We start from the raw sequence: 24,767 nt of genomic DNA, 5'->3' as shown, positions 1-24,767 counted from the left end.
TAATTTATTTCTGAATAACGTGGGTATTCTGAAGTCTGAATTAACTGGGTGGGGAGGAGGAGTATTTTCCAAATCTAAAAATTTCTGAGAGTGTCGCGTACATTAAATCTATAAGAATCGAACAATATGCAATAAGAAAACTTGCCTTAGCCATTTTAGTAATTCAACACAGTGACAACTTAGAAAAAGCAGTGGCAAGCCAAACTGGTCAAACCCATGGGTGGCGCTTCTTGTAGGTTCTTTTCCCTCCTCCGATGGACCCTGGCCTTTGTCTACAGTAACAATTCTGAGACTACCTGTGTTTGAAGGTGTTGGCCTAACCGTGGGACGCTTACCCTGTTTTTAATGAGATGACCCGCCTAAGAAACATACACTCGCAACTTCTTGCCCACCACACCTTCCTGGCCGCCGACCACAATGCCCCCCCCACCTCGCTCAACTAATAAGGCCTTCACATCGAGGCCCAGGACTGATATAGAAAAAGCCATACGTTGTCTCTCTGGATTTCGAACAGGAAGCCGCAACCGGAATTGATGTCACGCATCAAAACCAAACATATTCGCTACAGTTCAAGTGACAACCCTACCCAGGCACACTAAGAGTATAAAGCTGTTCCCTGCAGGAAATGGAAGAGCCTCCTCCTTGCCCCCCTCAGCAGGGAAAGGGAAAAAGTGAGGTCGCACAACAGCAAATGGCAGAAGAAAAGTATCTGTGAACGAACGGGGGAGGTGAGTGCTTACTGGAAGCCACTTTCCAATGTCCCCCGTGTGTAACCAGCCGTCTTTGTCCAGAACTTCTGCTGTTTTCACTGGGTCCTTCAAGTAGCCTTTAAATACATTTGGCCCTTTCACACACACCTGAAGAGAGAAAGTTTGGGAAGGGGGGTGGTTAGGGGGAAGTGGAGGGAGGGGGTCGAAAGTTCCGATTAGGAGACTGGTAAGCACCGGGGACCGAATGTACAGCCCAGCGACCACAACTCACACAGACACGTGATTATATTTAACAGTTAAGAGACAAGATCCTCAGAGTCCTCATCATGGGGGGAAAAAAACCCTTTTTTTTTTCTGTTTTTCTTGTATCTGTGTGAGATGATGGAATATTAACGAGACTTATTGTGGGGAGTAATCCACCATAGATGGACGTCAACCCATTATGCTGTTTCCTTTAAACGCATACAGCATGTATGTCAATAACATCTCAACAGAACTGCGGGGGACAAAGGTGATCTGTAACAGCATTTACGGGGGTTCTCCAGAGAGAATGAGTGTGTGTGTGGGGGGGTGCGTATCTCAACCTTTAGCAAGAAGCCCTGAATTCCATGATCCAGAGTGCACCAGCACAGCCACACTGGGACCCTGGAGGTACGTCCAATGCCCCTGTTCCCTTGTCCTCAAAATAAATGTCAGCTGCAGTCAAGTTGTAGGGCTAACGCTTGCCTGAGGTTCTGGCTCAAAGCCCCAAAGGGGAGGAAATCACTTTGAAGTCATTAGGCTTTCCTTCCACTAGCCAGTGGCTCACGAACAGGTCTCCAGGGCCATGAGCTGACAGGAGCTGTGCTTCAGGTCTTCAGGCCATGGAGACTTTGCATGCTCTCGAGCCCAAGTCCCTGCAGCGTCTGGTGGAAGAGACGTTCGTGGTCCCCCTCCCCCATAAAGGCCCTTCAAAGAGAAGCCCGTTTGATCCAGGATCACCAATAATGTCAAGTTCAGAGGCTTTATGGGACGCTGCCGAGAAGCGGCCAAGCTATCAGGAGGATGGCAACGTGGATGAGCGACTTGGTGGTTCACTCACCTCACCCTCGCCCTTGGAAGCCAAGTAGTTCATTTCTTCCACGTCCACAAGTTTTATAAGGTTGCAAGGCATTGGGGCACCAACATGGCCTGCGTGGTAAATAAAAGAATGATCATTCCCAGGAGGACTCCTACTATCCTTAAGCCAAATGACGTTTATGGCCAACAGGCCTGCTCGTGATGGGAACAGCTGATATAAACGTCTGTTTGCAGCGATGCCAGCCCGGCTCCCCCAGTAAATGAGCACAGAGAGTGTATTTCTAGAATAGAGACAAACATTCATAAGTCTCTTAGGATCTTTCCCCAGTTTGATGCCCCAAATTATTTTTTCAAAGTATGAATAATTTGGCTGTCGATTGTAAGGGTTTCTACAAATACCTGGAAGCAAGCTTTCTAAAACTTTTACCAGGCTCCTATGGTCTGACGGCCCCTGCTCATCATTTACCACCCCTCACTCACACAGACTTCTTCTCAACATCCCCACTTTCTCTAAGAAGAGAAAATACACAACTTTGCCAAACTGGATTATTCTCGCAACGTCACCTGGTTCTGACCAAGATGGTCTTTACTTCCTTAAGTATGGGTGAACACATTTTAAATTTAAATTTATTAAGATAGGATGGTGCAGGGGCACCTGGGTGGCTCAGCTGGTTAAGCGACTGCCTTCAGCTCAGGTCATGATCCCAGGGTTCTGGGATCGAGTCCCACATTGGGTTCCCTGCTCCGTGGAGAGCCTGCTTCTCCCTCTCCCTCTGTCTGCCCCAAGTCGTGCTTGTGATCTCTCTCTCTCTCTCAAATAAATAAATAAATAAAATCTTAAAAAAAAAAGAGCATCACAAATAATTCCTCCTATGTTTTAATGATGTTTGTGTAAAGAGATCACTGTTCCAAATTCTCTAGGCTGGTAAGAAACCAGGGGTTAAAAATTAAACCAGGAAGAAGGTTCAGAGACTGTTAGCACAAGTCCCAGCAGAATTGTGCTTCTAGAGTCTGGACATGAGAATCCATGTTCCTAGACGGTGCTCATATTTATAATATACCAAATAAATTAGTGGCATTCACGTATCAGAGTGCAGAATGTACCACCGTCAGAGCTGGGTTGGAATCCTGGCTCTGAAGCATAATGCCGGGTAAATTCTTAGACACTGTTTATGTGCTTTTTCACCAACACTCATTTCCTCTCAGAGGTAACAGGACTTAGGCCACAGGGTTGGTGCGGGGATGAAACGCACCCATGTGCTTAAGGACAACTGCTCCGTCGATTATTTTCGTATCTGCCTTCCTTGCGCCTTTTGGGAGAAATGACTTGTTTCTTTCTCTCTGTGGTCTCAACACCCGGCCCAGCACCCAGTGTAGACTCAAGTCAAATTTACCAGCAAATAATTCGACCCCAATCCATTCCCAGAAAGCTCTGTGGGGCCAAATGTTCTGAACCCGGAGGAAAGGGCTTTTATCCCTCAGCTGTCAGCTTCAGATTCTAGGTGAATCTAACGCCACCCACCTTCCAGCTGGCCCTCCAAGCATGGATGCGCTGCCATAGCAGCCCTTTCCCACAAGGATCCCTGATTGACAAGACTGTTCGCCCCAAGGCCTAATCACTCGAGACACAGAACTTCCATTGGTCAACGAACCGAGGAGGAACCCAATTCCAAGAACGTCCACCGGAATAAGGAGATCCCCATAAGGAGTGTCCCATGGCTCCTACCTGCTGTCCAGTCCCCAGGTATGGTCAGACAGCAACCGGCGGTGCACTCGGTCTGTCCGTAGCCTTCATAAAACTGGGCCACCAAGAGACGAAACGTTATTAAAGAGAACAGTCACCCTGTGCTGCAAGGGCACAGATCAGGACGTTCTCCTCACTCCTGAGTGATGGCTAACCGTGGTGACACGTCTCTTTTTAAAATCTGTTCAGAACTACTATGATAGCATCCAAACATCTTCACCCCCAACCCGAAACCCCGGCCACTGTCCGTGGTCATCTTCTACTCGCCCTACTGTAGACAGGCGAGGGGGCCACCAACAGGGCCCGACAGGTCACACTGCACATGACCCACCCAGGAGTGCGCTCGGAGCTCTGTCCACTCACGGCTGTGCCTCACACCTGTCCTGGTTGCCCAGTCTCGGCTGCCTCCCCCGCCCTCTTTAAGGCAGGTTCTCTCCAGGGTTTGCAGGTCGGCTTATTACCTGCAACCCATCCCCGTGCCCTCAGGCCGGATTAAAGGCAAGTTTCCTGGCTGTGCTTTACCCATCTGTGGTGGCCAGAGATGCATCATCTCCTGCCTTGGGGTCTCTAAGCAACCTGGGAATAACGTGATCTTCCAAACCAAAATGAGACACACACTTATGACTTTTTGGAAAGGAGAGGCCTGGGCTTAAAAAAGCCCGAGACAACCAGCCGCGTGACGCCCACCTCACCTGACAGCCGAGCGCTGCTCTCAGAAACGTCAGCACGGTGGCGGACACGGGCGCAGCTCCTGTGATCATCAGCCTGACTTTTCCTCCCAGGCTCGACTTACAAGGCAAGGAGAGGGGAGATAGTGAGGGGCCGATGGCTGCATGGGGGCGGGCTCCTCAAAGACCCTTTCTGGGAACCCGGGGCCCGGATCCACTGGCTCCTTCTCTGCAGGCCACACGGAGCTCACCAAAGCGCAGAGAACTCACAGGCATTCCAAAGAGGAAGGCCTGGCTGGAGCTGGTTTCCTCCTGATGCTACACCCTTCTCTCTCAACGGGTATGAAAAACAAGCCAATACCTCTACCTGCAGGTATTTTGAAGGAATTAGAACAAGACTGTGGTAGGTTGGGAGGCAACCACCACATGTGGCATTTTTGGGGACATAGTATTATTATTCTGCATTCTTTATCACTGGTGCCTAAGAAATGAGCAATGTACTTGCTTCAGAAAAGGAAAGCAAGATAAAAAATTAGAAAGGCCCAGGGTGCCTGGGTGGCTCTGTCAGTTAAGCATCTGACTCTTGATTTCGGGTCAGGTCATGGTCTTGGGGTCATGCCCCACGTCGGGCTCTGTGCTCAGCATAGAGTCTGCTTGAGATTCTCTCTCTCCCTGCCCCCTCCCCCCCTCCTGTGCTCCTTCTCTTTCTCTCAAATAAATCTTAAAAAAAAAAATAATTAGACTGATGAATCACTGAACTACTACATCTGAAACTAATGAGGTACTCTATGTTGGCTAATTGAATTTAAATTAAAAAAAGTAAAAAATAAATTACAGAGGCTCTACTCCCCTGAGGCCTTTTCTGCCCTTCCATGTTACCATGTTCGGGTTTGCATGGGACACTGAGGTTTATGTACCGGCTTTGTCCTTAATTTTTAGAAATGTGCCCGGATAACCAACAACGTGCCCTTCTCCCTCACCATCACACCTCGCTTTAAGAAGGAGCCCTCATAATTTTTATTTATTTATTTATTTATTTATTTATTTATTTATTTATTTATTTATTTGACAGAGAGAGACACAGCGAAAGAGGGAACACAAGCAGGGGGAGAGGGAGAGGGAGAGGGAGAGGGAGAAGCAGACTCCCAGCTAAGCAGGGAGCCCAATGCGGGGCTGGATCCCAGGACCCTGGGATCATGACCCAAGCTGAAGGCAGATGCTTAACAACTAAGCCACCCAGGCGCCCCAAGAAGGGGCCCTCATAGACACTCCGAAGCCCAAGGTAGTCTCCCTAGCAAACAAGAGTTGAGAATGTAGCACCTGTATTTTGTGGAAGATGAGTCTGTCCCACAGGCTATTGTTTCTAATGATGCCACTGCGAAGCTCTGCTTCTTTCCTCTTGGAGGCGAAGTCCAGCAGCCATCGCTTCAGCGTGGTGTTTGCCTGCCCAAAAATCTGATGGGTCAAGAAGGAAAAGACAGTTACAAAATGACAAGGATGGTGAGAATCGAAAAGTCAGAAAATAACAAGTGTTGGTGAAGATGTGGAGAAATGGGAGCCCTCATCTGCTGCTGGAGGCGGGGAATGTAATAGGGCATAGTTGCTTTGGAAAGCAGACTGGTAGTTCCTCAAATAGTGAAACACGGAAGTACCACAGGACCCAGCAATTCCGCCCCTTGGTAGAGTACCCAAGAGAAATGAAAACACGGGTCCACACAGACACTCGTATAGAATGCTCGTAGCATCATTATGCATGACAGCCAAGAAGTGACAACAACCCACAGGCCTACTGATGCATGAAGGGATAAATAAAATATGTTCTAGCCATACATGGAATATTACTTGGCCATTAAAAGGAATGGAGTACTGTCACGTGCTCCCACATGGATGAACCTCGTGAAAGAGGCCAGTCACAAGAGAACACGGAAACCAGACTATGCTGTTTTTAGTGATAATCATGGATTCCATTCACATGACAGTCCGGAAGAGGGAAATCCACAGATTCAAAAAGCAGATTCGTTTTGCCTGGGAGTCGGAGGGAGTAGAGGACAGCTACTGGGCAGATCCAGGGTTTCTTTCGGAGGTGATAAAAATGGGCTGTGGTGATGGTTGCAGAACTCTGTGAATATACCAAAAACCTTTGAATTTTACACTTTAAACGGGTGAATTATATGGAATGTGAATTATATATCTCAATCAAGCTGTTTTTAAAAGTTTTTTTTAAAGGACTATTAAAAAAGAGAGAGAGAGAAGGTTCTCATAGATCACAGAAGCCCTGCCTTACAATAGAGAGCATGAAAACTGCCCCGTCCAAATTTATCTTGAAGACTGCTCATGTCACATGCTGGTCTTGCCCGGGATGTGTGGTCCATGCCACAGTGACCCCCCACAGAGGGGCTGGCATTCTCTCCACCCCTGGCTTGGCTTGTCACTTCTTTCCATGTGGCTGAGTAATGTCACATGCTCATGGGCATTACAATTTCTAGAACCATTTCATAATTATAGTTATCATGTGATGCAGTTGGCAGCTTTATGAGCTAGACAGCAGGAGGAGGTAACACAGTCCATCATGCAGATGAGAAAACAGAGGCTCTAAAGAGTTTATGGTACAAATAATATGACCTTCCATCTTCTACCTGTATTGGGCCTTCCAGTTTACAAAGTATGTTCACCTGTTTTCTCTTATCATCTTCACCAAAGGCTCTGTGAGGTAAATGCATTCAGGCTTTACCGCTGGGTAAACTGCACTTTTTTGAGATGGCGTACAGAAGGTACCCGGAGGGCCCAATTCAAACCCAAGTCTCGGACCCCACTCTGCTGCTCCTTGGAACTTACTCGGTCAAACATGCGGTTCAGCAGTCTGGGGACCACAGGAAAGATTGTGGGTTGAAGTGCCTTGAGGTCATCCATAAGCAGCCTGATATCTCCTTGGAAAAATCCTATTTTAGCTCCATGACACAGCATTACACACTAGGGCAGTAAACAAAAATAACCCACATGTCGTCATCAAAGCAGGGACTACGCAACATACACACAGACACACAAGGCTTCTGTTTTAGCAATTTGGTCCAGTTTCCAGAAACCATTAAGTTCCTGCATGTCGACAGCTTTTCAAAAAATGTTCTTGCATTCCCTGGTCATTGCACAACATCAAAGTGTGGTTTTTTTCTCTGGATCCCCCTGAAGATAAAGGAGCTGATAAGAAACCAGACTATGCTGTTTTTAGTGATAATCATGGAGCTTCTGCTGTTTTAGCTTTAGGATAAATAGCTGGTGAATGAATGACACAGTGTTATGTAATCCAAATATTGTACTTGCCTGGAAACTTTAGGCCTAATTTATTCCCCAAAAACTTAGCTACCTGCAAACTTGGCTATTTGCCAGCTTATTAAAGTCTCATTTTTAAAATCTGAATCTCATGAAGAAATGTCTGAAAGGCCACTGACTCTGTTGCAGTTCAGACACTGGGGCATCAAACAGCAGACTGGCTTGACGTTCAGCTATAATCTACTGCACGGATTTGCTCCCACCCAATGCAAATCGCCCCGGCAAGCCATATGCACTTGACCCACAGTCAGCCTATTTTAAACGTTAAAAAGAAAGAGAGATTCAAAAGATGATGCCATGGAAGTACACATGGTCTCAGGCTTGAAAGCAGAAACCACTGGAAACGTACACCCTGGTTCCTGGTTTAAAAACTCAAGCTCAGGGAGTGTGCGCCCAGGCACCCTTCCAAAACCATTAGGTGTACATGGGCCATTATCAACTCATTTGAGATCACTTTGGAAAGTCACAAGACCTCCTGAGGTGTGCAGGAACCGAGGTAACAGATGCAAGATGGGAATCTCGTGACCCTTGATTCCTTCAGGGTAAGTGCATCCTACGGGCCAGCAGCCAGTCAAAGGGCTGCTCACTCTCAATTAGTCACCTCTCGATTCGTCTGGGTCACTGACACCTCGCACGGTGCTTGGCCCACAACGGGTGCTCAATAAATATTTGTCAAATGAATGAATGGTGCCCACTGGTTTTTCCTAGAAGTATATGACCCAACATTGTCCCAAGAAGGAGAAGTAAGTGATGGTTCTCGTCACAGTTGTATACACTTGACCCAGGCCAAGGTTAGCTAAAGATCATCCTGCTTTTCCAAGGGCACTTGGAATATTGGTGAAAAAAATGAATCTTAAGCCGACTGGTGCATTATGAACAAGCCAAGTGAAAACCGGAAGCTATTTACAGAGGCAGAAGCTTCACGAGGCTTTGCAGGATGGCGTTCATAAAAATTCTACTTTTTACAGTTAATCTTTCTGGAATCACACCCATGTGCATAGCCTTCAGAAGTCTGAGCATCTAATTTTAAAATGAATGATTAAAGTTCAAGTATTCGGACCACCCCCACTTCCACTCCCAACATTTATACTCTTTTAAGCAATTAGCACCATTTCTAAAATGGGGCGGAGCAAAGAATTCTCTCTGGGGATGACAGTCTGCCCGTGAAAACTTACCTGAAGCAGCTGCTCATACATGTGTGCAAGTGGTAAAAACGAAATGTGTGTGTCACTGGCATTCAAGGCAAGAACTGTCTGTAAAACACAACAACTTAGCAGAACACCAACAAACGAGCAAGCAAGCACAAAGAAAACAAAACAAGGCCTACCTCTACAACTCTTTCAAACATATGGGCGAGAGGCAAGAAAGATATCAAAGTATCATCTGGGGAAGGGTTGGCTGTATTCTGTAAGCAAAGACACCCGCAAGGAGAGAAGCCTTAATATTCCCAGTAATTTCCCATTTTATTTCAGAGCACATAATACCTTAATGCTAAGGACAAGTACCGTTTGCTTACAATCTGCAGTTATTTCTCACCAAAGGATGAAATGAAAAAGCAATACTTTAATTATTCAATCAGAGTGGAGGTCATTCCTCATGGTAAAGTAAACCCACTCTGGGCTTTAGTCCAAATAGGGAAAATTTTGTCCAAATTGGGATATTAATTAAGGGATCATGTACTTTAATCATTTAGTATTTCAAAGTTACCAGACCCCATTGTCCAGCAAGCTCAATTCCACCTTAAGTAAGAAATAAAGGGTCCGTTCCAACAGAACATAGCATATGTTGTGGAAATGGAAGATCTATTCCAACATAAAATAGCATTTTATGTTGTAAAGGGATAGAAGGAGGGAAGATAAGAGAAACTGATTTCCAGGCTGCTTTAATGTATAGTATGAATGCATTTTGAGCATTTTAGTTTGATCAACATCTTTACCTGAATGGCCTGCTTTACACCCCATGAAAAATGTCTCGGTTTGTTTAGTGCAAGCTCTGATCTGATACCATCTCCTATAAAATGCTGATTTGTGACAGAGGTCTGCATCAAGGCTGAGGGGGACATCTGGTTTCCATTGCAAGGCTAAGAATGGGCTTTGCTTAGAGCCAGGCATAGTGAGGGTTTGCGCGGAATGTTCACGTTATTCACATAAGGAATTCTGGCCAAAGCGGAGACTGCCTCTAGCAGCTGCTGCCCCCCCGCAATTAAGAAATGAAGGCCCCGTCAGGTGCCTATGTGACCACTTCCGGGCCATGCCCACCCCCCCCCAAAGTCCTGAGCAAACCCAGCACCCCCAGAAGCACGTGATGTAGCCTGAACCTGCCACAATCTTAGATCAATTTTAGTCAAGTGTGATCTGCATCCCGACTAGTTCATCTCAGGAGGAAACAGTTTATATGAGAAGTCAGACTCAGTAATTTCTACACTTTTCAGTTTTCTGATTTGGTACCCCCAAAAATGTGCATTAGCAAGATTAGAAGTTTTACAAAGTTGAGAATGCCCCGACCTTATCATTAATTTTAAACAAAGTCTGTAATCATTTGCCTCAGTGAGCCACGAGTGTATTTTAAGTTTTTTTCAGAGGCTACTTAGGAAATGAAAATTCCACTTAGGTGAGGTACTAAATGTTGAATTCTGTTTATGAAATATACGCCAAAAAAGGTATCTGGGACTAAGAAAGTGTGGGTGGAGGCAGGCATGTGACACGGGCCTTCTGTAACCACCAAAGACATGCATTCCCCAAAACCATTAAGCATGGGGGCTCCTGTCGTGAAAATTAGGGCTCACAGAAGAACCCTCCCAGAGACTGCAAAAGCAAATTATGTTAAATGTGCAAAGGTATGAGGGAAAGGCATTATATTGCTCAAGAAGTACTTTTAAAACTCAAGTTTGAAATATACCCTTGCTGCTATAACTGAATTGTATCCCCCTCCTCCCCAAATTCATGTTAAAGCCCTAACCCCCAACGTGACTGGATTTGGGGATGGAGCCCTGGGGTAGGTAATTCAGGTGAAATGAGGTCATGGGGTGGGGGACCTGATCCAATAGGGCAGGTGTCCTTGTAAGCAGAGGAAGAAACACCAGAAACCTCTCCCTCATTCTCCATGCACACACAGAGGAAAGAGCAGGTGAGGACACAGTGAGGGGGTGGTTACCTACAGGCCAGGAAGAGAGCCCTCACCAGCAACCGAATTTGCTGATACTTTGATCATGGACTTCCAGCCTCCCGCACTGTGAGAAAATAAATATCTGTCGTTTAAGCCACTACGCCTGTGTGATTTCGTTATGGCCACCCAGAGGACTAGGACACTTGGGGGGACAAACTTTAAGATTATAGGAAACCAACGAAAGTTCAAGGCTTTAATCTTTCTTATAAAATGGAAGTGAAGTCAACTGTGATAAAGTATAATAATTCAGAAACCTTCCGTGTACCATTGAACATTGCATTTGTCCACTTAAAGAAATTATTTTCCCCACACTGGAATAGTAGGTAGATAAGAGCCCAAGAGAGTCATTTCTTTTTGGTCCTGTCCTGGAAACATTTATAGAGCAGTATCCATATAAAGTTGTACCCTATAAAAGTTGTAATAGCTTCTGTCCATTCAGCTTTATGGTCACATGCAGGAGTTGGGAGATTAGGTCCGCAATGAAAACAATTTGAGGGCAGGTGACTTAGACCATATTAAAGCTCAGATCTTATCTCTACCTCAAATACAGCAGGGGCCTAACATGGTGGGGCTGCCTTTACCACTCTCATTCTTGAGGCCTCATGCCAATCAAAGAACATGAAGAAAGAGGACAAAATCCCTAAAGTTTACCTCTGTGACTTTCACAAAAGCTGAACAGTCGCTCACTACATTTCGATGAGTGATCAGTGCTCCTTTGGGGTTGCCTGAGGAACACATAGGAGCAGAACAAAGTTAAAGAAAGTCCATCCAAAAGTGACAGAAATTAAGGAAGCCGAGAACCCTGTATAATTGGGTTATGCCTCTAGCCTGAGGTGCACCCAGGAAAGCCAAACATTGGATGACCTGACATTCCGGAACAATCTGCCATACTTTACATGAAACTTCTTATCATAAACAACATTTATTAACATAGGTGACTTTTAGAGGGCACATAAGAGGAGAAAACCCAGGAACTTTATTTCTGGACATCCAATGTCGGTTTGTCCCAGGAAATGGGGAATCTACTGTTGCCTTCCATAACCATCCGAGGAAGGACACGGCACGCTCAGGTTCCGAGAAGGTTGGATACGGTGACAAGAGAAGAGCGCTCGAGCCCCTCTAGGTCCTCTGCTTTCGGTCCATCTGTAGCTCAACTAAGTCCCCCGTCACCCGCCATCCAAGAAAGGGGGCAGGGGGTACACACTTCCAGATACCACTCAGAAGCGACCACATTTCAAAACTTACCTGTAGTACCACTGGTGAAACAAATGACCGCAAGATCTTCAGGTGCTGGAGGCTACAGCAGATTAAAAAAACAAAACCAAACAAAACAAATCACAACCGAGGTGGTCTAAGGCAGAACCGAAAAGAAAACTGTAAGCCATTTGCTAACCCCCAAGATGTGTACGAGTCTCAGACACAACTAGATATTGGAAGGGCTGAAGCAGGGGGCTGACATTATGAACTTACCTTAGGCCTCTGTCTGTTGGCTCTTCCCAGGTCCTTAATGAGAAAAAAAAAAAATCTTAAATGGAAATATTTTCTAAATGTAAAGAAGGTGACATCCAGTCACTTCAAGCTGACTTTACTGTGGGATTCACTTATTGCTGGCTCAAAGACAGCAGACATTTCAAATGAAAGAAACTGGCAATTTTAATGAACCTGAAGCGAAATGTTTACGCATTGTTCTCAGACGCCATTTTCCAGTTGTCTTCTTTCATATATAAAACCATATAAATGGTATGAGGACTAGTCTTTGAAACAGGATTTACTCAAAAGCCAGTAACCAGAGCCTTTGACGATGGATTTCTTGTCCCCACTCCTACACCCTTTCATGGTCTTTAGCAAAGCCTGGCTCTTAACCAACATCAAACCGTAATTATAATCCAAGAACTGAAGATGTTCTGCATCCTCCCAAAATCACCCAATTCTGGGTAACTGGCATCTTCTTCAGTCTGGAGAGAAAAACCCATCTCTGCCAGATGAAATGCTAGAGGCTCAAATATCTGTACCCCCCACATGGAGTGGATAAAAAAAAAGATTTGGGAACCCTCAATTATAAAACAGTCCTCTTGAACGGACATAAAGAGCAGCAGGTTCATTTCTGAGGGGCGCATCTCTCAGCGGCTGGCTCCCCGTCACTACCAGGGGGTCATTTCGATGCTGTTCAGTTCACTGCATGGAAGCATCTCCATGGCCACGTTAATTAGCTATTAATTTCACTAATGAACCATTTATATTCTTTTCCTATTAAAACTGAATGGCTTGAATGAGCATATGGAGTGAGCATACCTAGAATTAAATGGAAATCTGATGAATGTGCTCAGGGCTCAGGGAGTTTCTGCCCGGTGTGTGGTTTTAAACTGTTTTTAATCTTAATTACATTTTAAATTATATCTATAAACAGACCACTGATTCAAAACAGGAACAGTGAAGTCCAAATAGAAGTCAACCAAGAGCTGAAGCAATGGTAATTCCATTTTTTTTCCCAAAAGAATCTTCATCAGACCCAAATCTCCACTCATCTGTTCAAAATTCTTACATAACTTCAATAGTTACATGCGATTTGGCTTTTAATTTATCAGGAACAAACATTATCCAAATGAGTGCCCTATTAGCCAAGGAAGTCCACAGCCTCAAACCTAAGGACATTATGTAGAAGAGTACAGCAACCTTAAAAATAAACGAGTTCCCATCTTCAGGCTCCAAATGCCAAAAACAAAACACCTTAACCAGAAGAAAAACCAAATTCTAGTTAATGATTAACATGCTAAAGTATTTAGGGGTGCCAAAACTAGAAGTTAATGAAAATGCATTAAAATAATAGATTCACGAATGAATGGAGGGACAGAGTGATGCATGAGTACGTGATGAAGCAAATATATTAAAATGCTAGCTGTGGGGTGCTTGGGGGTTGTACGGCAGTCTACTGTTCAATTCTCCCAACTGGCTTGCCTGTTTGAAAATTTTCATAATAAAATACCAAAAAAAGCAAAAATTTCAAATACCAATATTTCCCTTTTTGATCCTATAAAACTATCTATTACTATAAACTTGATCATGTGACCAACCATAAAGCCAATTTTAAATCCACATCTTGAAAATTAACCTTTTGCTTCCAAAATTTTTAAAAACCAAGTATGAATCATATTACACGGGGAAGTGTGGAATAGCGTCTTTTATAAAATAGAGCTTTTAATATAAACTTTATATTACAATCTTAACTTACCTAAATTTTTTCATCTTAAAATTACTTCATCGTAGAGCCGTCGAAAAACACCGAAAAATTCCTGTGTGTGTGTGTGTGTGCACATGTGTGCGTGTGCATGTTTGTGTGGTGGGGTTAGGGAGAAGGAGAAAAGATGGGAGGAAACGATGACATTATTGTGAGCGGTGATCACAAGTAAAAAAACAAACGTGCAGGGGCGCCTGGGTGGCTCAGATGGTTAAGCGTCTGCCTTCGGCTCAGGTCATGATCCCCAGGGTTCTGGGATCGAGTCCCCATCGGGCTCCCTGCTCCTTGGGAGCCTGCTTCTCCCTCTGCCTCTGCCCCTCTCTCTCTGGCTTTCATGAATAAATAAATAAAACATTAAAAAAAAATTAAAAAAAAAAAAACGTGCAGAAACACTGGGTAAAAAGCTAGCTAAAAGCCCAATTAAATAGTATAGCACACCCGTTCTTAAGGACTCAGCTTCTCTGCTACTGTGTGTGGGGGGGGGGTATGTGACAGAGGCTCTGTTAGAACAAATTACAGTTTCCCTATGAAGGCTAAGTTCCTCCGTAAAGGTATTACATAGACCCTTGTTTGTAGCCTCCAATTCCTTGTAGAAGGAGAACTATAAATAAAATTTGAAACCCTATTTATAACAGTTCCAGGAAAATATTTATAACATTTTCGGAAGGAGAACAACTTACTGTATTTAGCCTATTCCAGTGATATGTACCTGACAAGATCCTCCTCTTACCAGCTTCTTAGGATTAAACTCTAATCCAAATCCTACTGGGAGATTCAGCTTCTTACACGATGTTATGTCAAACAACCGATTTAAACACAGGCCCCACTCATTTTCCTAGAATGGTAATTACCTTTAAAGTGTTGATTAATGTGAATCTTAAGAAATTTAATATAGGGGCGCCTGGGTGGCTCAGTTGGTTAAGCAACTGCCTTCGGCTCAGGTCATGATCCTGGAGTCCCGGGATCGAGTCCCACATCGGGCTCCCTGCTCAGCAGGGAGTCTGCTTCTCCCTCTGACCCTCCTCCCTCTCCTGCTCTCTGTCTCTCATTCTCTCTCTCTCAAATAAATAAATAAAATCTTTAAAAAAAAAAAAAGAAATTTAATATAAAAATAAACCAAATCCAACATCTATGCTGGAAATTCACAACTTGGGAAAAAGAATAATGAGGCAGATTTCTGTAGCTGGCTCTGTTTTAGAAACAAATCAGTAAGTAAATGGCATGAAAGCTACTATAAGGACATACAAACTTAAATCTCCGCCTGAATTGGAAATGCACGTTTCTGCCATATATTGGCATGGCCTCTCAGTACTCTAGAATAAATATATGAGCATTGCAACTTGTCTTATGAGAATACGTTCTATGTGATGAATTCACAGTGGGGCATGCATGCAGAATTCTTCTTTCCAGTAAGGAGACAGGAATTTCCACTCTGCGTCTGTTATGGGTTGCTGAGCTGGGATTGTGTGATTGCACTGGATACCGCATTTGAGCCCAAATGGCCACAGGGGCACCTATCAGAGAAGTGGGCAGGATGACTCACCTCCATTGCCTTCATACTGGTGATTTCCACACCACACCTTTTGCCTCGTTCCAACAGATCGATGCCATAGGAGTCCATGAGGACAATGGTTTTAAGGCCTGGTGTTAACTTATTTTCCATACCATCTAATAAGAGGTTGGCCTTCTCTGGCTTGTCAACAAAAACCAGAGAGAGTTCAGCTGGGAAGGAAGAGACACAATGAAGAATGAGCTCTGAGATATTAAAAGCCTGACTGTATCATATCTGACACCAGGTTATTTTAAGGACCACAGTCTTCGAATAGAAAGATAGATGTGCATTTAAACATAAAATCCTGGGGGCGCCTGGGTGGCTCAGTCAGTGAAGTGTCTGCTTTCAGCTCAGGTCATGATCCCGGGGTCCTGGGATTGAGCCCCGTGTTGGGCTCCCTGCTCAGAGGAGAGTCTGCTTCTCCCTCTCCCTCCACCGCTTCCCCGGTTCTTATGCTCTCTCTCTCTCTCTTCCCCTCTCTCTCTCAAATGAATAAATAAAACCTTTAAAAAAATAAACATAAAATGCCTATCAAATCAAATATAACCAAATGTAAAGTGACCAAATCTAGCTGATAACTAGGCCAACGTCCACCCGGAGACCACAGACATACCTTTGTTGACTATGTAGGTGATTGCTTCTGTTCCAAGGGTATCATAGAGGGGAACGACCACCATAGAGTAAGCAAAGCATCCCTGTTCAATGATCACCCACTAAATGAACAGTAAAGATCGGGGAAAGAGAATGAGATGTCGTCATGGAACCACTCCAAGGAGAACAACACTCTAGAGAGATTCAAAGTGGAAACACGAGACGTGACAAAATTCACATTTGTGTGTCTACTACTATGTGCCAGGCACCATGAGGGACTCATCATGAGAACAAAACACCTGCCCCCTTCTTCGAAGGAAAGAGCAATTTGCCGGAAGAACTGAGGCAAATATGGGAAAAGATAATTAACAATACAAGAGAGTGACCGACTTGGACACGAGGGAGACCACGGTGGGCCACCTTTTCGGGGAAGGTAACTGAGCTCACCCTTTGCCAAGGCAGCACGGTTTGGACAGACAGAGAGAAAGGCAAGGAGACCCCAGTAGTGGGGACTGCATGATGGAGAGCAGGGAAGAGCGGGGTAAGCACCCTGGCCGGAATGGGTGTTCCAGTAGGCAAGTCTATGGTGGGAGGAGCAAGGCTGCGGCTAGGGAGGGGCCTGGCTCCATTCCCCGCGGGATGCACAGCTGCGGAGGGCTTCTCGGCACAACAGAGGCTCTGGGTCTGAGGAAGACCAACCTGGCAGCTGTGTGCAGTAGGACCTGGGAACTGGGGAAGGAGGGACACACACCTGTGTAACAGGAAAAATGTTCTGGCAAAATCTCCCCAGAAAAGTGGTGAAGGGAAAGACGTTACGATACAGTAACTGGTCCCCTTGCCTCTAAACTCATCAGCCATGCGGCAACTACTCAGTCTACACGGCAAACATGGTGAGATCAGCCTTTCACTCAAAATCCTTGGCGGCACCGTTAACCTCCAGCTGCGGTTCTCGAATCCCCTGCAGAACGCCGACGCACAGATAAAGACGTAGCTGCTGTAGGAAGGGAGCACGACGCACTCACATTCACTTGGCCCAGAACTGTTTTTCCCCCTTTGCTTTCCTGGCACCAATTTGAAGCTGTGAACATGGAGGTCGGGTCCAAGCTCCTCAGGAGGGCCATGTGGTACACATGGTCCTGTCTTTCCTGCACCTCCAAGCTCTACCGTGAGAAAATGCCTCCTTCCCCAACACAGACATGCTGCTTGATGCAAACATGTGGCTGTTCCTGACATTCCCTTGGCTCCCCCACCCTCACATCCTTCAACACGCCACTGGGAGGCCACCTCCAGGAAGTCCTCCTTGACTGAGCTCCCATAATCCTTTTTCCCTGTGTCCACGCTTACCACGCTACAGAGAAAGCATCAGCTTATGGGCCAGTGCTCCCTCACATGGTCCCTTAGGAGGAGGATCCAAGTCACTGTTGTGCCTTGGAGCCTCGCAGTGCCTGGCATATAGTAGGTGCTCAATAAACATTTATTAAACTAGCTGATAAACACAGGAAGGAGCTTACTCTGTGAAGTAAGGAATACCTGTCCTCGTGATAGATTCATTATAAAATTCCACTCACGCAAAAATCTGGGATGTGTTCCCTTGAATGAGTTTTACTTGAGATGAAAGAAACTAAATTTCATGAGCCTGGTCGTCCAGCTGTGGGAAAATGCTCTTTTTCCCATACCAGTACATAAAACTGTAGGAAACCATCCTCATTTATAAAACAGTCGGTAGCACAGGGATGGAGCCCACACGTCTTTTGGACACAAGAATCAATTCAATTCCTTCAAGCTTAGGTGCTTGAATTTTTCCCAGCCAAGTTATGCCACTAATTTGTTCATCATGAACACTATAAGCAACAGCTCCAAAAGGGCTTCTCACCTAAACTGACCTTTAATGCAAGGATCTGCAGAAGTACGATGCAGCGCACTCGACAGCCAGATAGACTGCACCCCCACATTAAGGCTGACTCACGGTCAAGGCACTTTCCCCACTGCTCAGGGTATTTTAAATTTTGTAACCTGATCAGAGGGCAAGCTCCTACCTTTCAGAGAGCAAAGAGGAGAGTCTGCAACTGACAAAAATGTGTCCAAGTTTCTCTACAATTTACAGATGCTATTTTTCTAATCACAGACATAAGCCTTAAGGTAAGAAGAGTCCTTGTGAGTTATTTGTTCTAGTAACCTCTTTGTTAGTTTTTGTTTGAGACCTGGTTTTAAAAAAACAAAACCAATAATCCAAAAAGCGATTCCCCCCACCCACCGCAACATAAAGGCCAAGGAGGCCCTGGCTTGGGTTTTCATATGTGGCACTTTTTAAAAAATTTTATTTATTTTTATTTAAATTCAATTAACATATAATGTATTATTGGTTTCAGAGGTAGAGGTCAGTGTTCATCAGTCTTATATAACACCCGGTGTGCTCATTACATCACATGCCCCCCTTAATGTCTGTCACCCAGTTACCCCATCCCCCCACCTCCCCTCCAGCAACCCTCAGTTTGTTTCCTATGGTTAAGAGTCTCTTATGGTTTGTCTCCCTCTCTCATTTCATCTTGTTTTATTTTTTCCTCTCTTCCTCTATGATCCTCTGTTTTGTTTCTTAAATCCCACCTATCAGCGAGATCATAAGATAACTGTGTCCCTTTCTAAGGAGTAACACAGAGACATATATTCTCAGTAGAGATCAGAGCACAAAATCAGGTGCTGGGCAAAGGTAGGTGTGACCTCCCAACTGGCTCTTCCATCTGAGGACTCTCAACACCACACACAATTGTTGTCTCATGGTCAATACCTCGGGTCTGTTCTGAGCGAAGATGCCAATGAACTGATCCGGGGCAGCCTTGAAACCCTTCTGGATGAGCGCTGAGCCCACACACTCGGATATCTCTGCAACCTAGAACGGGGAGGACAAATATCAGGAACTGCGTCAGGCCCAAAGCAAGGAACAAAGCTCACGGGGTGACGGCCAAGCCTGACATCTTGGCCAGCAAGCAGCCCCGCACCAAGGGGGAGAGCGGGGGCAAACAGGCACTCTTTCTGCTCTACATTTTTGTAAAACGCAAGGCTTGATTCACCAGAACACACCATTAAGGGAACTGATCACAGGGCTCCTTCTGCGAAGCGGACGAATCAGATCCCGATAGCTGCAGGTCACACGTCAGTGGATGCCAGGCCTTCTGACACATTTCTATTTTACAGTTTAGTTTTATAAAATTATAAAAGTAATACAAGGACACAGAATTATTATTATTTTTTTTTTTTAAAGATTTTTTATTTATTTATTTGACAGAGAGAGACATAGTGAGAGCAGGAACACAAGCAGGGGGAGTAGGAGAGGGAGAAGCAGGCCTCCCGCGGAGCAGGGAGCCCGATATGGGACTCGATCCCAGGACCCTGGGATCATGACCTGAGCCGAAGGCAGACGCTTAACGACTGAGCCACCCAGGCGCCCCAGAATTATTATTATTATTACTGTGACTATTGGTAGTTATAAAGAGCAGCAAAGCAGCCAAAACTTGTCATTTGCTATAAATACAGAAAGAGCAAATTTGGGGGACACCTTCAAAAAACTTGTAACAATTTTAAGTAAAATAAATAAATAAGAAAATAAATACTCTTATTGCAAGTAAAAATAGGTAGATTCATAAAAATTAGGTGGGACTATAAACCTGGCCCTGTCCTCTCCCCATTCTTATCCCAAAGTAACTAAAAAATCATTTTTTTTTAATCTTCAAATTTGGAATCATTTTCTTGATTCTCAGTTGATGGCTTCTCAAGAGCACTTTGAAATTGCACCCACGCCTGTAGGGAATAAAGCCACACCTCTTCTGGCCCAGAACTCTGTTTGTCCTGCCATGTAACATCACTGCACTCTGCCTATGGGAAGGAGGGCTGACACAGGTGAGGTGACAGCAAGAATGATACGAATATGCTGTTTTTCTACTCACAGCCTGTTTCACAACCTCTGCTCGCATGTCGGGGATGGGAACCCGTGAAATGCTGCCGTGGTCTGCAGAGCGTATCGGGATAACCTGCAGGCATTTCTAGCTCTAGAAAGAGGCTCCATACCTTTCTTGAGAAAACCTCAAAGGGGCTCCTAGCCCCACAAAGGTCAGAGTCGCTAGGCTAACGAAAACACTTGAATGTACAAATCCAGAGTTGGCTTCCGTGGGTCTAGTTTTATTTATTTATTTTTAAAGACTTTATTTATTTAACAGACAGAGAGCACAGCAGGGGGAGCAGGGAGAGGGAGAGGGCGAAGCAAGCCCCCTGCAGAGCAGGGAGCCCGACTCGGGGCTTGATCCCAGGACCCTGGGATCACGGCCTGAGCCTAAGGCAGACGCTTAGCCGACTGAGCCACCCAGGCGGCCCACCCGTGGGTCTAGTTTTAGATCGTCACCAGCCTCTGGCTGAAATGTACAAAAACACAGATTAACGCCTTCAGAAAACGCACTGATTTTCAACCCGCCTCGAAAAATCCAATCTGCCGTGGACTTGCCTTCTCTGCCTTCCAGCCAGCATACAACAGAAGGAACCAGACAGCACTTGGGGATTCTGTGAGGCCTGAAGCCCCACCATGCAACATTATGTGTCCAACACACATCAACTGTTTATACACCACGTGTGGAAATGAGGAGGCTCCGCAGCAACTTTATTTTGGCTCTGGTAATGCAAAATAAAAGCGGTGGATTCCCTCTGGCCCCTGGGGCTACACAGCTCTTCGCTCCTTCCACAAGAAAGGTACACCGAGGGGCGCCTGGGTGGCTCAGTTGGTTAAGCGACTGCCTTCGGCTCAAGTCATGATCCCAGAGTCCTGGGATCGAGTCCCACATCGGGCTCCTGGCTCGCCGGGAAGCCTGCTTCTCCCTCTGACCCTATCCCCTCTCATGCTGTTTCTCTCTCTCTCTCTCTCAAATAAATAAATAAATAAAATCTTTAAAAAAAAAAAAAAAGAAAAGAAAGGTACACCGAGCTGTTTTGCCTCTTTGCTCTCCGTCAAGAGCTACGCAAGCAAAGCCTTTGCATTTCATTCCTCCTCAGAGGAGCGCAGGGGAAGAGCGTGCGGTGTGTGTCTCAGTCTAGGGAGGGCCTCAGGAGTTCCTTGTGGCTCCTTGAGGCTCCTCGTGACCATCCCCTGTCACGTACACTCCAGAGCGCGCCAACTGCTAGAAGCACCCTTCACACCAAACATGGAAGGAGGAAGCTCATTTGTATTCACGAATGCCACAGGACGACCTGCCCCTAGAGCACAGAGCTGTTTCCTGGACAGCTGTGCTGGAAACAAAAGGCAGCAGAGCGGACACTTCCAGGGGCTCCCATACACCCCTGGGGTCCTACGTCCATGGGGGCGGGGGAAGCAGGAGCTTCGAGATATCCTGTTATCACGATAAAAATAAAAAGCAATGTCTTCCTGCTCTGCTCCCTGCTGTCAGAAACTATTTAAACAGCTGCAGCTGTGGATCAGTTGGGCTTGCAGAGGGACAAGAATAAATCCGCCCAGATCCCAGCTTCCTTTGTGCTTGTACGATACTGCAGGTGTCGTCTCTGAGCCTCTGTACCGCTCGCTGTGGCTGCCCTGGGGTTCAGTGTCACACCAGTCCCAAGCTGGCCGGGTTCATACGATGCACTGAAGAGCCCTAGACCAGAAGATGTGGAGCTCACTTCTGGTCCTGTTTCTGCCACTGACCAGCTGTGACCTTAGGCGAGTCCCATCCTTTCCTAGGGGATGTTTTCTCATCTATAAAATGAGAGAGTTGCTCTATATTGGGGCTTCTAAATGTCTCTAGTACCCCGCAAGGCAGAGAATTTCTATCCCCCCCATGGGCTCTGGGAGAGAGTCACCTGCTTCAAACACATTTCTAGAACGTTATCATAGAATTATATTCTACTTGACAATGCATCCACTTCAGTTCTCCAAGAAAGTGCTTTTGACCCACCAATTAAGTTACTTAACCAGTTTTTCCCAAATCTTTGTGTAAAACTTCTCCCTTTGGATGATGCACGTTTACCCCAGAGCTCTGAGCTAGTCCAGTGCACAGATTCTACAGCAAGCTTCCAGCCCTCACAGTCAGGGGCTACAAGAACAGATGGATTTCAGCCCCACGGCATGCATGACGACCCACAGAACCAGAAAACTCACCTGTTTGTATGAAAGCCATTCATAGGGTTGGTCTGGCTTCCGAGAGCCTAAACATGGGCCATTATCTAAAAGAAGGAAAAAAAAGGAAAAAACAAAAAAATGGATTCAACGTGCATAAATATTCTAATTTGTATCCCACTTTATTCTACAAAGTATCAGGTAGACTTTGGTCCCCCAGATTAGAAATAAGGAGTTCAGATTGGAAATGTGTTCTCCCTGGGTTCTTGTCTGATTTTTTGTTTGTTTCTGTTTGGTTTCTTAAATGGGGCAGGAGAAGAGGAAAGATAAGAGAATATGAGGCAGGGGCGCCCGGGTGGCTCAGTCGGTTAAGCCTCTGCCTTCGGCTCGGGTCATGATCCGGGGGTCCTGGGGTCGAGTCCCACATCAGGCTCCCTGCTCAGTGAGGGGGTCTGCTTCTCCCTCTCCCTCTGCTGCTCCCCCTGCTTGTTCTCTCTCACCCACTCTCTCTCAGAGAAATAAATAAAATCTTAAAAAAAAAGGATATGAGGCAAATACAATTTTTAAGGACACTCAGTCTGTGAATTCTTCCATACCCTATTGGTTTAGAAAGGAGTCAGTAGCTGCATGGTAAAGAAATCCTGGTGTAGGTTTTCAGAAGAAATCCTCAAAATTTCTAAAGTGTAATGCATTCTAACTCAGAATATAAGAAGGAAAAGATGACTCTTAATTGCCCAAATTCTGATGACCTGGGATGTACTTACACGGGTGAAGCCTTAATTGCAGAGAAACAAAAATGAGGAAAAGAGGCAAAATTTGTGAAAGCAAAAACTAAGAAATATCAGGATGTGTCCTGACTCTAATTTACGTACTGAATAAGCAGGAAGCAAGAAGACCCATATTAAGTATTCATGCTAAGGGCTAGCACAGTAATAATATCACTCGAATCATTTATATTTGGAATCATGAGATTTCTTCTACAGATTAACTCCAAGCTCACTTTATGCTCAGTTTGTAGCTGTTGAAGGAAAAGCTATGTCCACCTAAAAAAAAAAAAAAGAGAGAAAAAGCTGCCATGTTCCGATGATCAGAGCTGACCACGTACAAGAATGCTTCCTAACTAACCCAGGCTCGCCCGCCAGCTCTGTGGTAAGCTGGGCCTCATCATTCCTTCTACAGGGTGTTTTTTGTCACCTCCCCTCTGGAACAGGGGATCTACATTTCTGTTTTTTGTTTTGTTTTGTTTTTAAGATTTTATTTATTTGACAGAGAGAGACACAGTGAGAGAGGGAACACAAGCAGGGGGGAGTGGGAGAGGGAGAAGCAGGCTTCCCGCGGAGCCTGATGCGGGGCTTCATCCCAGGACCCTGGGATCATGACCTGAACCGAAGGCAGACGCTTAACGACTGAGCCACCCAGGCGCCCCTCTACATTTCTGTTTTGAGACTATAATGTATGCGGCTTCCCCATTCTGGGTTTGAGTGTCAGCTAAGGTGTCCTGATCCGGTTTGGGGGCCTGGAGGACGGGGGCAGGAAGGCAGAGCACGGCCCCATCAGCAGCTCTGACGAGGCTGGGCCCATGACATGGAGTTTTGTCCTGGAGAAGAGAAGTGGGATGCGCGCGTGTGTGGGTCAGTTGTGAGGATGGGGAGCACCCAGGCTGGACCGATTCACTGCTTCACACTGACTTTTGGCTGTCTCTACTGCTCTGATGAAAACAGAAAGAGCACAAACGGCCTCATTCTCAGACCCTCTGCCATTCACTGGGACTGCAGTGAAGACCAGGCCAGATACCTCAAGTTCCATCAGTTGTTTTCAGACATGTGCCATATGAAACGTTACTTTATTCTTCGAGAACAGGGACTGGCAATGTCTAGGCTGCAGCCAAATCAAGCCTGCCACCTGTTTTTGTAAACACAGTCTTATGGAACATAGCCTCACTCGTTCATTTACATATTATCTAAAACCTTCAGCTGAGCAGGCCTAACAGAGACCACGTGGCCCGAAGAGCCCACATATTTACTATCTGGCCCTTTTCAGAAAAGGTTTGCAGACCCCAGCTCCAGGACAGTAGGAACTTAAAAAAATACCATACCCAGGCCCTACTAACCAAAAAATTTTTAAACTTTTTAAAAAAATTTAAATTCAATTAATTAACATATAATGTATGATTTCTTTCAGGGGTACAGGTCTGTGATTCATGAGTCTTATACAATACCCAGTGCTCATAACAACACATACCCTCCCCAGTGTCCATCACCCAGCCAAATTTTTGATATAATTGGATGGGGATGGAGCCTGGGCCTCAGTATTTTTTCAAAGCTCCCCAGGGGATATTGCAGTGCAGCCAGGGACAAGAATCCACAGATTCACAGGCAGAGGCCTCCTCCTTATAAGGAGCTCCCTGTGTACAGTTTGAAAAGACGAGGTTTAAAAACTCCACGCTGGCTTCTCCTGTCATTCAACAAACTCCCAACTACCTTATCTAGATGCTGGTTTTTGCTCTCCTATACAGGCTTATCTTATGGTAGTCTAGGAAAATTAAACCTTAGAATAAGGGTGCCTGGGTGGCTCAGTCGGTTAAGCGTCTGCCTTCGGCTCAGGTCGTGATCCCAGGGTCCTGGG

At 45.5% G+C, this 24,767-nt stretch overlaps 1 protein-coding gene across 4 annotated transcripts in view; it reads right to left on the bottom strand.

The window, feature by feature from the left end:
* Positions 1–24,767, bottom strand: part of ACSL1 (acyl-CoA synthetase long chain family member 1) — a 72,998-nt gene that overhangs the window by 5,609 nt on the left and 42,622 nt on the right. For 2 of the 4 annotated variants that reach the window (XM_064585697.1, XM_064585698.1), the window contains exons 4-18: positions 22,185–22,249; positions 18,837–18,938; positions 16,074–16,173; positions 15,452–15,630; positions 12,144–12,176; positions 11,919–11,970; positions 11,325–11,398; positions 8,836–8,913; positions 8,684–8,761; positions 7,017–7,151; positions 5,502–5,636; positions 4,206–4,301; positions 3,496–3,568; positions 1,792–1,880; positions 741–857 (exon numbers count right to left, since the gene is read on the bottom strand). In XM_064585697.1, coding sequence (XP_064441767.1) covers positions 741–857; positions 1,792–1,880; positions 3,496–3,568; positions 4,206–4,301; positions 5,502–5,636; positions 7,017–7,151; positions 8,684–8,761; positions 8,836–8,913; positions 11,325–11,398; positions 11,919–11,970; positions 12,144–12,176; positions 15,452–15,630; positions 16,074–16,173; positions 18,837–18,938; positions 22,185–22,249 — 1,406 coding nt within the window. The remainder of the gene's footprint in view (positions 1–740; positions 858–1,791; positions 1,881–3,495; positions 3,569–4,205; positions 4,302–5,501; positions 5,637–7,016; positions 7,152–8,683; positions 8,762–8,835; positions 8,914–11,324; positions 11,399–11,918; positions 11,971–12,143; positions 12,177–15,451; positions 15,631–16,073; positions 16,174–18,836; positions 18,939–22,184; positions 22,250–24,767) is intronic. The other 2 variants (XM_064585696.1, XM_045879643.3) reach the window with 2 other exon arrangements.

Source organism: Mirounga angustirostris, unplaced genomic scaffold (genome assembly GCF_029215605.1).
Source record: "Mirounga angustirostris isolate CCGP_5_RB_7025 unplaced genomic scaffold, mMirAng1.0.hap1 SCAF_2, whole genome shotgun sequence".
Taxonomy (NCBI): domain Eukaryota; kingdom Metazoa; phylum Chordata; class Mammalia; order Carnivora; family Phocidae; genus Mirounga; species Mirounga angustirostris.
This window is presented reverse-complemented; position numbering and strand designations above follow the sequence as displayed.